Source organism: Physella acuta, unplaced genomic scaffold (genome assembly GCF_028476545.2).
Source record: "Physella acuta isolate Inbredline_101_S28 unplaced genomic scaffold, ASM2847654v3 ptg000531l, whole genome shotgun sequence".
NCBI lineage: Eukaryota > Metazoa > Mollusca > Gastropoda > Physidae > Physella > Physella acuta.
In genome coordinates, this window is record NW_026732050.1 from 338,665 (window position 1) to 354,967 (window position 16,303).

At 35.0% G+C, this 16,303-nt stretch overlaps 1 protein-coding gene across 1 annotated transcript; it reads left to right on the plus strand.

The window, feature by feature from the left end:
• Positions 1-11,622, plus strand: LOC131945179 (circularly permutated Ras protein 1). Its single transcript, XM_059306207.1, has 17 exons — positions 1-128; positions 1,148-1,304; positions 1,831-2,013; positions 2,766-2,948; positions 3,279-3,552; positions 3,709-3,762; positions 4,044-4,248; positions 4,445-4,677; positions 5,098-5,182; positions 5,630-5,830; positions 6,427-6,613; positions 7,149-7,394; positions 7,889-8,005; positions 8,768-8,863; positions 8,998-9,089; positions 10,094-10,220; positions 10,511-11,622. The coding sequence occupies exons 2-17, from the start codon at positions 1,179-1,181 to the stop codon at positions 10,673-10,675; spliced, it is 2,574 nt and encodes an 857-aa protein (XP_059162190.1). The 5' UTR covers positions 1-128; positions 1,148-1,178; the 3' UTR covers positions 10,676-11,622.
• Positions 11,623-16,303: the final 4,681 nt, after the last annotated feature.

A 16,303-nucleotide genomic window follows, 5' to 3' on the forward strand; every position in this document is an offset into this window, starting at 1 on the left:
GTCGGTGTTGTGTGTATATAAACAATATCCGCATATCTAACAAAAACACAATCTTTACTGCATTGATTTAAAGGAGGAGCATACAGACAGCAAGAAAAAAATATTTCACTGGCTATTCGCTACACTTGGTATTTTTTCTTAATTAGTAGCTTAGATATTTTATATAACCTATAAATATGTAATAAAGTTATTTGTATTAGTAGGTATAGGCTATATTACTATATTGAACACTCATAGAAGGCATCATTGTGTTTTAAAGTAGTTGCAAACAAACATTGTAGGATTGTTTTATACTGTAGCTTCGGCTGTTCAATTATGTTCCGTGGGTCAGTTTCATGACCAGATAGTCATGGCAATATCTCATGATAAAACGTATCATGATATAATATCTCATGATAAAATATCTCATGATAAAATATCTCATGCTAAATATCTCATGATAATTTGATAAAATAGCTCATAATAAAACATAAAATATCTCATTATAAAATATCTCATAATAAAACATAGGATAAAATATCTCATGATAAAACATATCATTATGAAATATATCATGATAAATATCTCATGATAACATATCTCAGATAACACATATCATGATACAATATCTTATGATAAAATATGACAAAATATGATGGCATAATATATTTATAGGTTATGCTACTGTATTTTATTTCCTGCCTTTATGACTGATGCTGCAAAAACTTAAGTTTTTGCAGCATGTTATTGGCATGCTCGTCTCATAGTTAAATGGTGCTGTTTCCAAATCGATGTTTTTCTATTGATTTAAATGTTTAAAAAACACTTTCAATAGCACATGTCAGTGTAGTAGGAGATGCAGAGGCGTAGGGGAAATATGTCCCCGGGCGCCGACCTTAGGGGGGGCGCCAAATTCAAAGTTTGAGGGGGGGGGGGTGCAAATGAAAAGTTCGAGGGGGGGGAGGTGCAAATCGAAAGTTCGAGGGAGGGGTGCAAATCGAAAATTTGCTCCCGAGGGGGGCGCCAAATTGAAAGTATGTCCCCGGGCGCCGGGAAGGGTCGCTACGCCTCTGAGGAGATGTAATAATAGATGTAATAATAGATGCCAGTAAATGTAAGTTTGAAATTAAAATATTATTCTATAAATATTATGTTACGTTATGGATAGAAAACTCTAGAAGGATAACAACAATCACAGCATGGAGTTCGGCAGCAAGTTTGTTTACCTGGGTAACAGTGCAGATGACGAAGAGGAAGTAAAGCAGTTAGAATCCAAAGGGGTCGTTTTGTCAGACAGCGATTCTGATAGCGCAGACGACGGGGAGGTAAGTCACTTGGTGTGATCGAAATAAACAGTTGATTGGTCCTATTCTTGTTATTATGTTTCCTTTGTTACTTTCTCGTTCACGGCGTACAGAGGAAGTTTGGTAATCGTGCGAAAAAAAAACCCATCAAAATCGAGATTTGCAAAATCTTGTGTTACACTTTCCGGAGTCGGAAAAGCCTAGTTATGTAATTTCGCCTCTGTTTTTTCTCGACTTCTTTATTTCTGTTGTTTCCTTGATGTCCTTTCTGTTGTATAAGGCTATACGAAAACGTATTTTGGGATAGATCGATGGGGTAGGCTGATCAGTCTGAAGAAGTATCTGTAAACGCGGGGAATATATGTGTTTGCGCGCACATAGTACGGATTTCAGAATGTGTGTACAGGGTTTGTAGATCTTGGGAATGTATAGCGTAGAGGATGAGCAACGTTGTGTGCAGGGGTGAGCCTAATGATGAAAACAATAAGTCGTCACTGCAAATCGATGTGCATGATTGTATGTGCCAATAACCTCCCTCCCCACACAGACGTGCTTGCTGGACATACTGGACACAGCAGGACAGGAGGAGTACTCCTCTGTACGGGACAGCTATGTCAAGTCCGGGGACGGCTTCGTCATCATCTACAGCATCACGGACAAGGCCAGCTTCATCGAGGCTGAAACCATTTTCCATTGGCTGCAGAAAGTCAAGCAAGCCACGCCGTGTGCAGTAAGTTGTAGGAGCAGCTTTTAAAGGAAAACGTTTGATATAATTAATTCGATTTAAAAAGAATAAACGACTCCAATAAACGACTCAATATAATATGAGCCCATATTGTTAAAGCTAAAAACAGTAAAATGTTAGTATAGGAAGTGGGAATGATGGTGAGGTGACACGTAAGCCTAATCAGGGATGGATTAATTAAAACCTTAAGCCCTTTGTGGCTGTCCTTACAGCCCGCCTCTTTATTCCACCAATGGGATTAAGATAATTAAAGGCTACATAATCGATTTAAAGTAAAAAAAATATATATATATGGTTATATTCCATAGTCATATGAATACACACACACACACACACACACACACATATATATATATATATATATATATATATATATATATATATATATATATATATATATATATATATATATATATATACTTATATATATATATATCCTTTTATATATATATATATATATATATATCCTTATATATATATATATATATATATATATATATATATCTATATATATATATATATATATATATATATATATATATATATATATATATATATATCCTTATATATATAAATATATATATATATATATACATACATAGGCTGTATATAATATAAGTATTTATTTATTTATATGCCTTTATCAGACCTTCATTAACATTTCAAACATATTTTGAGTACATTTATTTACCATACAGATTGTGGCAAATAGCCAAGACATCTCTCAATCATTTCAGATTCTAGTGGCAAATAAACAAGACCTCACAAGTGAAGCAGCTGTCACTAGCGAACAAGGAGCTGACCTTGCAAAAAAACTGGGTGTACCTTTCTTTGAAACATCAGCTAAAACAGGCTCAAATGTAGCAGAAGCTATCAAAGGTCTTGTGCGAACAATCCCCAGACTTAGCAGTGACTATAAGGTTGGTGGAGTAAAGAAAATTGGTCCCATCAACTCTACAAACTTTCAATTGCTCCTAACTCATTGTAATTTTAATACAATGGATTTTAATGATAGTGTTTTCCTTTTGCCCTTCAGTGTAATTTTATTATTATAAAAAATTCAATTTAAATTTTTTTTCAACTCTGTAGTGTTACTAATAAAATTATACATCAAATTGTCTGTAGACCTACATATTTACATTTTATGTGATACTTAAGTGCATAATGTTTTTTACTTTCATCAATAACAATTTTCATTTGTTAAAAACATTTAGCGGTTGAAATAGAACTTACTATCTCATGTTCCACAGCTTGTAATGCTTGGCGGTGGAGCAGTGGGTAAATCCTGTCTAACTATCCGCTTTGTGAATGACTCATTTGTGGAGGACTATGATCCGACGATAGAAGACTCCTACAGGAAGATGATACGGGTCAGTGGACTGCAGGCGGTCAGTAAATCTGAGAAATGGGCACGTGATGAATCAATCACAAAAGCAGCACCTGTTTATGCCAGAAAAAAGAAAAGTTTATTTTCAAAACTAACAAATCCCTTTAAGAGACAGTCTGCAGAACCTCAACGCATGTGTAAGTATTAAAAAAGTAATCATTACTTGTTAACTCAACTTTAAAACAATAATTTTTACACGATTGCTATGTAGGCCTATATATTTGTGATCAGTTATTAAATTGAGTAAAAGTGTTCAGTGAACTATTTTTAGAATTTGTAATATTTATTCCAAGCTGCTACAAGACAGTCGAGTGTTATACCACCTCCTCCTAATCCTGAACCTTCAAGTATGTATAGAAAAAGTAATCATTACACCTGACTTATTAATTGTCAATTCAAATTTAAAACAAAAAAATTCATATTATTTTTTGTCTCTAAAGTGTCTATTGTTATTTTAAATTAAGAAGTCTAAATTTTTTAAAAACAAACTCAATTAAACCATAAAAAGTCACAAAATATTGTTATTAGTTTTATCACAGGTATCTGTTTTATTTTCTGATGAGCTATTTACTACTGTTAAACATTGAAAAAGGAAATTTAAAAAAAAAAATGTGTTTTGATCCTTTAGTTCCCCTATTTGGTGAGAATGAGGAAAATGTGGTTAATGTAATAGAGAAGAAAACAGATGGAAATGTGGTGTTGATTCCATTAAGGAACCTGGCTAATGAGCCAAAGCTGGTCACTGGGGACCCTATCAAGTGTGGTCAGTGTTTAGCTGTCCTAACTAGCACAGCCAGGCTTGAGAGTGAAGGGGAACTTAAGACATGGAAATGGTAAGAACAACAATGTCTTTCAGATCTGGGAAATGTGCTAGATTTACACATATATAACAAGCAACATAATTTTTTTATACAATATTTATAATGATATAAATGTAGGTGTAAGTCTAGCTATAAGTATAGGTAGGCCCATAGGCCATAGTTAAAGGTACGAGGTATAGATACATGCTTGTATGCATACATATTTCAGTGAGTTTTGTGGGTTTGCCAACAAAAATCTGGATATATCTGAGGATGAGATACCTAAAGGAGAGGAAATTGATTTCATGCTCTCACCTCCAACAAAACCTGCAGAAGAAACCAACAACTCAGCAGATGAGACCAGCAAGCCGGAAAAGAAGAAGATGTCTGAGGGTGTTACAGTTTACTGCATGGATATCAGTGGCTCCATGGATGTCTTGTGTCAAGTTCCAGAGTCACACTGTAAGTTCTACTGGCTGGTTACAAAGTGCCAGAGTCACACTGCAAGTGCTTCCACTGGCTGGTTGGTTGTGAAGAACCTGTTTGCAGAGGCGTAGCAATGGGGGGGGGGTACATATGTCCCGGGTGCCGACCCAAAAGCGCCAAAATAAGCTAATTTTAGATGCTATTTTTAATTATAAGTAAAAGAAATATAGGGGGGGGGATGGCGCCAAATTGAATGTTTGTCCCCCGGCGCCGGGAGGGGTCGCTACGCCTCTGCCTGTTTGTAAATTTAAAATTAGGATTTCAGTTGCCTGTTTTTTTTAGTTTCTGCAAACATTTTCATCTTTTGTCAATTTATTTATTATTATTTATAATGTAAATTTGTTAAAAATAATCCATTAATGTACCAAATAATATAGCCCATAAAAAATCTTTTAGCTTTATGGGGACAATCAAGAATGGATTCAAATTCACAAGTTAATAGAGTCAGCCGACTTGATTGCATCAAGAAAGCAATACAAAGGTAGGCTTAATTTCATATTATACACAACTTTTTTTTTGTTCCTTAAATTTTTATAGTATCACTAGGCTACATCATTTATCTTTGTACTGTAAAATATTTTTCTTTTACAAGTCTATTATATAGATCTAGATCAACTGCTTACAAGTACATTGAATAGCTATGGAGTGGAAAATTAGTATAGAGTTTCATTGTAAATGTAAAAAAAAGGTTTATCACTACATCTAGTCTGGTGGTATTGATTGAAAAAGTTTTGTTACCATTTTCATTTCCATTAGACAAGCATTTACTGGCTTTAACATATCAGCTTATGTAACAAGCTAAAAATACTTTATATATAGCCTAAGGTGTACAGTTTACCTGAGATATTTAGCCCTCTTATATTTTGTCGTAAAATATTTTATCTGGGACATTATTATTTCTTAACATGAGACATTAAAACCATTTCAGACTGGCGGAGCAGCTGAAAGTTGAGGAACCAGAGAAGCAGGTCTTGCTGGTGGTGTTCAGCACTGATGTGCAAGTCAGAGCTGGAGGGCAGGGCATGCACTCTTTTTGTAGACTAGAAAACCAAACATTTGACCAGTTAGTTAGTTCTGGCTCAAGCTTTGCTGAGAGCTATCCATTAAAAACCATTGAGGAAACACAAGAGTAAGTTTTATTTTAACTTATCCATGTTTTCATTAATTTAATTTTTTTTTAGTATTATTAATTATTATATACAATTGTTTTAAACAAATTCCTGAGATCCATTTTGAAAAAAAACAAAAACAACACATTAAAGCACATTAAAAAGCATTGAGGAAACACAAGAGTAAGTTTTATTTTAACTTATCCATGTTTTCATTAACTTAATTTTTTTTAGTATTATTAATTATTATATACAATTATTTTAAACAAACTCTTGAGATCCATTTAAAAAACAAAAACAAAAACAACACATGATCTATATTTGGGAATAGCATCAAGCTTAAGTTGTAAAATTTCTGTTTAACTATGATCAGGACCAGAATACTCATATATTAGGCCAATAGAGAATCAAGTATCAATAGCCAGCATATTAAAACAACATAAAAACAATGTCTAATTACATTTCATCAATGGAACAAAATATTGTTTATTGATTTTGATCGAATATCTAATTACTGTACTAGCTAATTGATTATTAAAACCATAAAAAAATGGATCTATAAAATTTATGACATCAGACATGTATTACATTTATGTTTAACCTATAATCATAATAGAGAAATAGATCAAATTGTCAAGCAACTGCGAACAAGTGGCAGCACAGCGTTAGGTCCAGCCCTTGCCATATGTGCTGGCTTTGTTAGCAAAACTCCAGGATCTGAGATTGTTTTATGTACTGATGGAGAGCCAAACGTTGGCATTGGTTCCCTGCCTTCCCCGGCTGGTGCTGAGTTTTACAGACAGGTGATGCCAACTTATTTTAACTCATTAATTAGGCCTAATAATTAGGTTTTGGTACATTCTATAGGCTACTACTATTTAAGTTTTAGTAAAAATATAATTTTTTCTAGTGATTAACTCAACTGATGCTTGGGAACATTGTTGTAAAATGTCTAACTGAAGCTTAAGCAATTAATTTTAAATAGAATGAATATAGAAATACATAAAGTCTACTTCTTCTGCAACCTGACGTCTTTTAAATTTTATTAAGAACTTCTGTAGGTAAAATGATGGCATGGTCCAATGGTAAATCCTGATTAACTAAATGTCTATATTGGATATATTTATTGCCCTTATATTGACTCTTAATCAAATTCTAGTGAGTTAATAGGTTCTGCTACCCTACAGCCTTAACCCATCTTCTTCATGAGCCCTATAAATCTTAAAGTATAGGGTCTCTATGTTTGTTACCACATCAGTGATGCCAGACGTGTTCTGCTGATGAGGTCTATGAATTTATGGCAGATTTTGACACTTCCATTGCTAAAATCTTCCACAGGTTGGCAACTATGCCAGGTCCAAAAACGTCACCATCAACATTTTAGCTCTGGAGGGTGACTCGGTACAGCTCAACACAGTGAGTCAGGCAGCAGAGTTGACAGGTGGCACCACCAGTAAACTCAACCCTGCAGAAATCATCCGTCAGCTGAGGCTGATTGCCCAGAACGAGGCTGTGGCCACCGCTGTGACGGTCAGGTTTTTCTTGCACCCAGAGTTTGTTTTTGATGAGCCGGACTACAGCCCAGTAAGTCATTCAATCTTTTTAACTATGCTCATTTCATTATTATCATGTTTAATTAGTTTTCATCAAGGTCGATTACTGCTTTATATTATAAAGTAGTTAGTTTTATTAAGCAGTTAAATATATCTAAGAAAATATTAAAGAAAATTTAATAGATCTAGATCTAGATTCTATATTATTATTACTCTGGGGAAAAATGTTCAAGTGATTGCAAAGTTGTCTTATGATAAAGAGTTGGATTCCTTTTACCATAACACACAATTTTTGGCACTAGCCATCCCTAAGTCTACCCAGCTCTAAATAGTACCTTACAGACTAATTTGCTACCTTCTATTCACAAAATAAAACAAGATAACTCTTTTTCTCCTATTCATTAATTTTCAATGAATAACCAAGTTGTAAGTTCAGCCTACTATTAATTGTAAAAGTGTTGATTTAAATGATTAGCTTTTTAAACAACTGTTAAACTATAAGAATTGTTGTATGCACTTTCACAGAACTTGAGCCAGCTGGAGAAAGAAGTGGGTATTGCTCGTAAAGAAAGTAATCTCACATTCAGATTTAAGCTTAAAGACACTACAGCAGCAAAGGAAATCAAATCTGTCCCATTCCAGGTACCCATCACACAGCCTATTATATTGATTACTTACATATGTACTTAATACTGTACACATATACATTTATACTTAAATATTTGAATTGAATAACAAAACAAAGGATACATTTGGTTTCTTAAACATAGCAAGTTTTAATAGAGCTGGGAATGGTGTGGTCAAGTCAGTTAAGCTCATAGCTGCTAAATCTACAAATTTTGACTTCAAACCCCAGGCAGATAAAGGCCCAATAAAGATTAAAATTCCAAAATCAAACAACTGCAGTCTTGTAGTTTGTTCTTGGTTGACAAAGGCTATAGAAGGATATCCAAAAACAAAAGCAGGCTAAAATCAGAGTCAATGGCCCGTCTGGCACATAGCAAGTTGACTTGTAGTACTTAATTGTGTTGGAGGAAATCCCTTTCAGAATAACAATTAAGAATAAGGGAAAAAAGTAATAGTGTTATTTTGTGTTGTGATATAGTAATCTCATTAACCAGGGTTTTTAATAATGCGCTTAGATATACTAAACAAATTACATGATTGGAGTCGTTTAGCTGCTAAGCCCTCCAAAACCATAGTAAGCCTATATTAGGTCTTTTTTAACCTATTAGAATCATCAGTCCATAATTTTTTTTAAAAAACCTACGGAACACTTGTATATTGTAAGCCTTTCAAAAAGAAATCACATTACCATTGCAGACAATTTTAGGATAATTTTATGACTATATGCCTACAATAATAATAAAAATAAAAACTCTGTCATAATCTTGTGCACATTAGGTTCAGATCAACTACACAAGGAAGGATGGCATGCGCTGCTTAAGAGTCCTGAGCAAATCTTCAGAGACCACCACTGACAGACAAAGAATGGAAGAGGTACTGTAAACAGCCATGTGGCTTTACAGTATTTTTTTAAGTGGAAGAATATTTTAATGGGTATTCACATAGGCTTATAACAATTTACAAACAATATATATTTGCATTACTTTTATGTAAATTTTCTATGGTAGAATATCAACATACCTGTGTTAAGTGTTTCAACTGTCAACTCTACAACTAGCATGGCCAAATCAGGGAAAGGCAAAGAAGCTCAACATCAACTGTAAGTTAGATCTTTAGTCAACATCAACTGTAAGTTAGATCTTTAGTCAACATCAACTGTAAGTTAGATCTTTAGTCAGCATCAACTGTAAGTTAGATCTTTAGTCAGCATCAAATGTAAGTTAGATCTTTAGTCAGCATCAAGTGTAAGTTAGATCTTTTAGTCAGCACCAACTGTAAGTTAGATCTTTAGTCAGCATCAACTGTAACTTAGATCTTTAGTCAGCATCAACTGTAAGTTAGATCTTTATTCAGCATAAACTGTGAGTTAGATCTTTAGTCAACATCAACTGTAAATTAGATCTTTAGTTAGCATCAACTGTAAGTTAGATCTTTATTCAGCATAAACTGTGAGTTAGATATTTAGTCAGCATCAACTGTAAGTTAGATATTTAGTCAGCATCAACTGTAAGTTAGATCTTTAGTCAGCATCAACTGTAAGTCAGATCATGTTAAATATAGAATACTTCATAGGTAAGCATTATTTTATTTGAATCCTATCATATCTTAATATTGATTGTATAAGTCTATTTAGTTACCTTTACTCTGTTAATCTCTTGATTTATCTAATGATTTTAACTATGGACTCTAATTACTGAATATACAACATAACAACATTTTCGACTAACATCTTTTTTTATTGCCCTTGTTACTTGGTGACATGTGACGTTTCCACATCTGTTAAAATATCTTTCCTTGTAGCTTTACTTCTTCTGTTATGAAAAACATACATATGTTTCATCTAAATAGGCTATATGTAATGATTATTTTGCAATTAATATTTACATAATTGCAAACTTAAACTCCTCTGTAATATTTTATGGGAGCTAGAAAGCTATATCTAAAGTACTTTGGAATTGAATAATCTTCTAATTATAGGTCTTCTATAGATTAAATAAATCAAATGTTATTTCATGTTTATAAGATTGTTTAAGGGAGGTAAATGCTGTAGATGGATATGTTTAGCTAAGCAGTTTAAATTTTTTTTTTTTTTTAAATTTGTAGCAAAAATGTGAAACGTTTGGTGATGAGAGCGGCCAAATCAGATGACCAGAGAGAGGCAAGACTGGCTTACATAAATGAGACGAGAGAGTTGGACAATGCGCTCACAAATGAAGTTGAAAACTTTTCGGTACTTTTTATTTTACTTTGCAAATTTAAATTTTATCCGCAACAGGTAAATAGAATAAATGTCAATGTTTATTAAATAGTATGGAATAATGGCTCAATTAGAAATTTTCTGAAAATACAAAATAATGGGTTTTTTTGGTGCATTTCACAAGCTACAAGCAGATATACATGTTTAGGCCTATAATGTAACAATGGCAGAGATTCATTGACTAAACCTTCATGTTTTCAACATTAATAGTGTAGAGGTTCATTGAATTCTACCGTCATGTTTTCAACAATTTTTTGTTCTAGAGAGCAGGCCATATGGATGACAGGACAACAGCTCTGCTAGGGGCCACGATACAGGCACAAAGAAATTTTTTACCCACACAACTTAAATTGAAAGCAAATATTAACAGTAATATGAAGCCTGAAGCTAAAGATAGGTACTATAGTTACCGAAATGATATGCTGTAGACTGTGCTTCTGCAAATGTTCACTGGAGGAAACTGCCATGAGAATTTAGATAATGTAGGATGTGCGTGTGTGACATGGGAGGGGGGTAGGTGTGTGGAAATAATAGGTGTATTTATAAAAAAAAATATACCTTTGTATGACTAAATGTATGTTAATTTTTATGTTGGCAAATACATGATGCTTTGTAAAGTTGTAAATGTAAAAAAAAAGGGTACCATAAAAATGCAGGATGGCTCTACCATTTTATGTGTCCTAGACTATAGAATATTCAATAAGTAGGCCTATTACTAAAAGCCTAGTGACACTATTGTAGATCTAACATATCTTCCATAAATGATATTATAGTCCTAGTGTTGATGACACTTTTCCCTCACAAATCTTTTTTATCACTTAATCGAAGAAAATCTAGCCTTTATGAACATTTATTATTATCTTTTAATTAACTCCATTCTTAAACAAAACACATCTCAAAAATGTGAAACCCCACACTCAATTTCTGCGTCTGATGTTGTGTATGCAACACCTTAGGGGGATTTTTGCAGTGTCATTTAGTTGTTCATGTTGATTGCATGAATTAATTGGTTGCATATTTTGTTATATTGTATCATATTCATTATATGGTTTAGTGTGCCACTGCTCACCAGAGTCTTTAGTTTGGATCCCCGGCTGAGTCTGCTCAGCTCTTATGGATACCCGACATATGTTAGGGAAACTAAGTGGCTGGGTACAGTGCTGATCACACCATCCCCATGTAGCATTGAAACAGATGAACTCTACTTCATCTGCCCTATGTGTCATGAGCACAAAGGGAAATTCTGATGATGATTCCTTACACGATGTTTTGATCAGTAGTGTAAGGTTGTTTTTTTTTTATTCCATTCCATTAGTATATTATCACATAATGAAAGGCATTTTTAAAACCTGAATATAACATTATTACTGGAAAAAATAAAACATTTTTTAAAAGCTTTGTTCATCTTTTTGTCTTTGTTGTCAAAAACAAGGTTTTAAAATATTTATGATCAATGTCATTTCAGATAGATTAAGCTTTTAAAAACTTATATTGACTTACATCAGTTTTGAGCGCTTTCCAATTTGCAAGGGGATTTAACCAAGCAAGGTGGATCATGTCAAATTATCAATGTAGTTGTCTCGCTTTATGAGGAGAGTTTCGGAAATGAAACAAACATTTGTTAGAAAACAGAGAATAAGATCTTCTACATATCTGTAAAAATTCTTCTAACTTAAATAGTGCTTACGTGAATAAGTTCTACTTCGAGTTACCGGAAATTGCTGAAAAGTTGATACGGAACTACACATTTGATACCGTCAAACTAGCTGTAACGGTACTCATGTTATCGTGTTCACAGATAGACACTCACAGACGAATTGCAAAATTATGTTTTTTCCGACTGCAATTAATATAATTTATAGTAATAATAGTACTTTGTAAATACAAATTCGTTTTTCGAAAAAAATCGGAAATCAAGTAAATTACTACTTCCTATCAACGGAAAGTACTCAAAATTTGAAAGAAGGCAGAGAATTAGATCTTTTACTTATATCTGAAATTTCATTTGTCTATCAGAGACAGTACTCAAGCTACAGGCTTTTGAAAAATTGAAAATATAATAAGTTCCACTTCCGGTTACTGGAAATAGCTGAAAAGGCGATACAGAACTGCAAATTTGATATTATTTTTATAAATGAAATTTCATCAACCTAGTTATAACGGTACTCAAGTTATCGTTTTCACAGACACACATACATACACACATACACACATACATACGGACAAAATTGGAAAACTATGTTTTTCCGACTTTTTTTTGTTTTGCACAATTACAATACTTCCTCTATACTTCGTATAGGAGAAAGTAAAAAACAAGGCAATGCGTAATGGGATCTCCCCTATTCGACTATGGGCCTTCTATTTGACTATTCAAATTAGTGTTACGGGCCCTCTGTTGGACTATTTAAAAGACGTTTGATATTCTGGTTTGGCCCTATATGTGGGTGTGTGCTTGTGTGTACATTCGGGCATTTGTCCCATTCTGGCAAGTGTCCATTCGGGTATTTGCCCCATTTGGGCAAGTGTCCATTCGGGTATTTGCCCCATTCGGGCAAGTGTCCATTCGGGTATTTGCCCCATTTGGGCAAGTGTCCATTCGGGTATTTGCCCCATTCGGGCAAGTGTCCATTCGGGTATTTGCCCCATTTGGGCAAGTGTCCATTCGGGTATTTGCCCCATTCGGGCAAGTGTCCATTCGGGTATTTGCCCCATTCGGGCAAGTGTCAATTCGGGTATTTGTCCCATTCGGGCAAGTGTCCATTTGGGTATTTGTCCCGTTCGGGCAAGTGTCCATTCGGGTATTTGTCCCGTTCGGGCAAGTGTCCATTTGGGTATTTGTCCCGTTCGGGCAAGTGTCCATTTGGGTATTTGTCCCGTTCGGGCAAGTGTCCATTTGGGTATTTGTCCCGTTCGGGCAAGTGTCCATTCGGGTATTTGTCCCATTCGGGCAAGTGTCCATTTGGGTATTTGTTCCGTTCGGACAAGTGTCCATTTGGGTATTTGTCCCGTTCGGGCAAGTGTCCATTTGGGTATTTGTCCCGTTCGGGCAAGTGTCCATTTGGGTATTTGTCCCGTTCGGGCAAGTGTCCATTCGGACAAGTGTCGTTCGGACATTTTTCGTAGACCTACAATGCTTATGAAATAAACCGGGAGTGATCTCCCCTAAACTTTCTCGAATATACTTATATAAAACAACAGGGGATGGGAACTCGGGCTATAGACATTGTAATAGATTGAGATAATTGTGAGGTCAAGGGAACTCACTCTTCTGTATTAGTATTATATTTATATTGTTATCTTGAGTGATGTCCCTTGGGCTTTGTACTTCCTCTTCCTCTTTCCATCATGGCTGTAAATAAAGGCTTGTTAACAACCAACGCGGCTTCTCGTCAGTGATTACAATCTATCACATTTTGGCGACGAGGATAAAGATCTACTAGAAAGAGCACCTACTTACGCAAAAAAGAGGTTTGCTAGAGCTTATTGGCTAATTATTTCTAGAATAATGGCGCTGTATGGCCAAATAAAGCAATTTGATTCGAATGATGAAATCATTCAGGATTACCTAGATAGGTTAAGCTTTTACCTTGAAGCAAACGACGTGACGATAGAAGCCAAAAAGAGAGCTGTTTTGTTAACAGTCATAGGGCCTCAACAATTTAGGCTACTAAAAGACTTATGCGCACCAGCTAGTCTAACTACCAAGAGCTTTAACGAGCTGAGCAAATTGCTAACAGACCACCATGCGCCTACCCCATCAAAGTTTCTATGTAGAGCTAGATTTGACGGTAGGACTCGTCAACCAAACGAGTCAATATCAGAATATGTTGCTGCTTTACGTCATTTAAGTAGATTCTGTGAATTTGGAGAAACGCTGTCTGACAGACTATGTGAAAAGTTTGTGACAGGTGTAAACAGCCCTGATATTCAAAGAAAGTTGCTTCTCGAGTCAGATCTAACATTAGAAAAAGCAATACAACTCGCAACTTCAATCCAGCAGTCATCTGATGCGGCGAGATCTTTAGCACCTTCAGAGATCCATGCAGTAAACAGCAGGTTAGTCAATAAACATCAACCCCAACAGAGCATTCCAACTTATGCTAAACAGCCTGCTCGTTCAAATCCTAGATCTAAATCTAGTAATAATTATCAAAAATGTCATCGATGCAAAGGTCCCCATGCATCTCATCGGTGCAAGTTCAAGTCTGCAACTTGTTATAAGTGCGGTAAGCAAGGTCACATTGCCAAGGCCTGCTTTGCAAAGTCTTCGTCTGTTGCTAAATCTAGCCAGTCAAGACAGTACCGCAACCAAAGGCAGCACTATGTTAACTCTCACCAAGACTACCTAACCCAACCAATGAACCACTCTACCTGTGAAAATTCTCAAACTGACTCGCAGCCGGATTTCAACCTATTCTCTGTGAAATCAATAAGTCATGCTTCTATCAATGTACCAGTTTATATCAACGGTAAGAGCATCAGCTTCCAACTTGACACTGGAGCATCTCTAACAGTCATAACAAAGAAAGATTTTGACGCTGTCACAGGAGGATCAGTGCCTCTACAGCCATGTCACAAGTGTTTAACAACATACACTGGTGACAATGTTCCGGTAATAGGAGAGTGTATGGTTCATGTAAGTTATAATGGTCAAAGTGTTAAACTTCCTCTTCTTGTGGTTGAAGGAAATGGACCACCATTACTAGGTAGGAACTGGTTAAGTGATCTTAAGTTAAATTGGGAGAGTATTTGTTCATTGAACAATGCAAAAGAATCTAGTCTTACTTCACTAGATAAAGTTATATCTATATATAATTTGTGGAGACTACAAAACTACACTGAATAAGCAAATAGAGCTAAATAGGTACCCTATTCCTAACATTGAGGAAATTTCTTTGAATTTGGCAGGAGGAGACAAATTCACTGAATTAGACTTTAGTCATGCTTACACTCAACTAGAACTGCATCCAGATTCAAAAGTCTATACGACAATAAACACACATAAAGGACTCTACCAATATGAAAGACTGTGTTTTGGCATATCATCTAGCCCTGGAATTTTCCAAGCTGTCATGGACAGTATTTTTAAGGATATTCCAAATGTTTGTGTGTACTTTGACAATGTGTACATAACTGGTAAGAATGACACTGAACATCTTAAAACACTTGATAAAGTATTGAAAATTGTTGGTGAAAAAGGTTTAAAGATAAACAAAGATAAATGTCAATTCATGCTGACAGAAATTAGTTTTCTTGGTTATATATTGAGCAAACAAGGCATCAGACCTCAACCTGAGAAAACAAAAGCCATTAAAGAAGCACCCAAACCTGAAAATACCCAACAACTAAGAGCTTTTTTGGGCTTGATAAATTACTATGCAAAGTTCATAGGAAATCTGTCTGGTAAACTATCACCACTGTACAAGCTGCTACAGAAAAATGCAACTTGGCACTGGGGTAAACAACAAGATACTGCTTTTAATACAGCAAAAGAGGCTTTGTCTTCTGACACCTTACTAACTCACTATGACCCAGGGAAAAGACTTGTATTGACATGTGATGCTTCACCAGATGGTGTAGGAGCAGTCTTGTCCCACATGGATGAGAAGGGTGACAGACCCATTGCTTTTGCCAGTAGATCTTTGAACCAGGCTGAGAAAAATTATTCTCAGTTAGATAGAGAAGGCTTAGGCATCATTGTTGGTGTTAAGAAATTTCATAAGTTTCTGTTTGGTAGGAAGTTCACCATCTTTACAGATCATAAACCATTGCTAGGTTTATTTGGAGAAAACAAAACCCTACCTGAGCATGCCTCACCAAGAATTCAAAGATGGGCTATCACACTAACTGCATACAATTATGAATTGAAATACAAACCTGGATCTGAGAATAGTGCAGATAGCCTTAGTAGATTACCTTTAAAAAACCAGAGCCTGAGCTATGTACCAGAAGATGTATTTGTTCTCTTCACTATCATGGATAACTCCAATATAGATGTGAATTATATTAAAAGAGAAACACAAAAAGATGAGTGCTTAATAAAAGTATATGAGTAC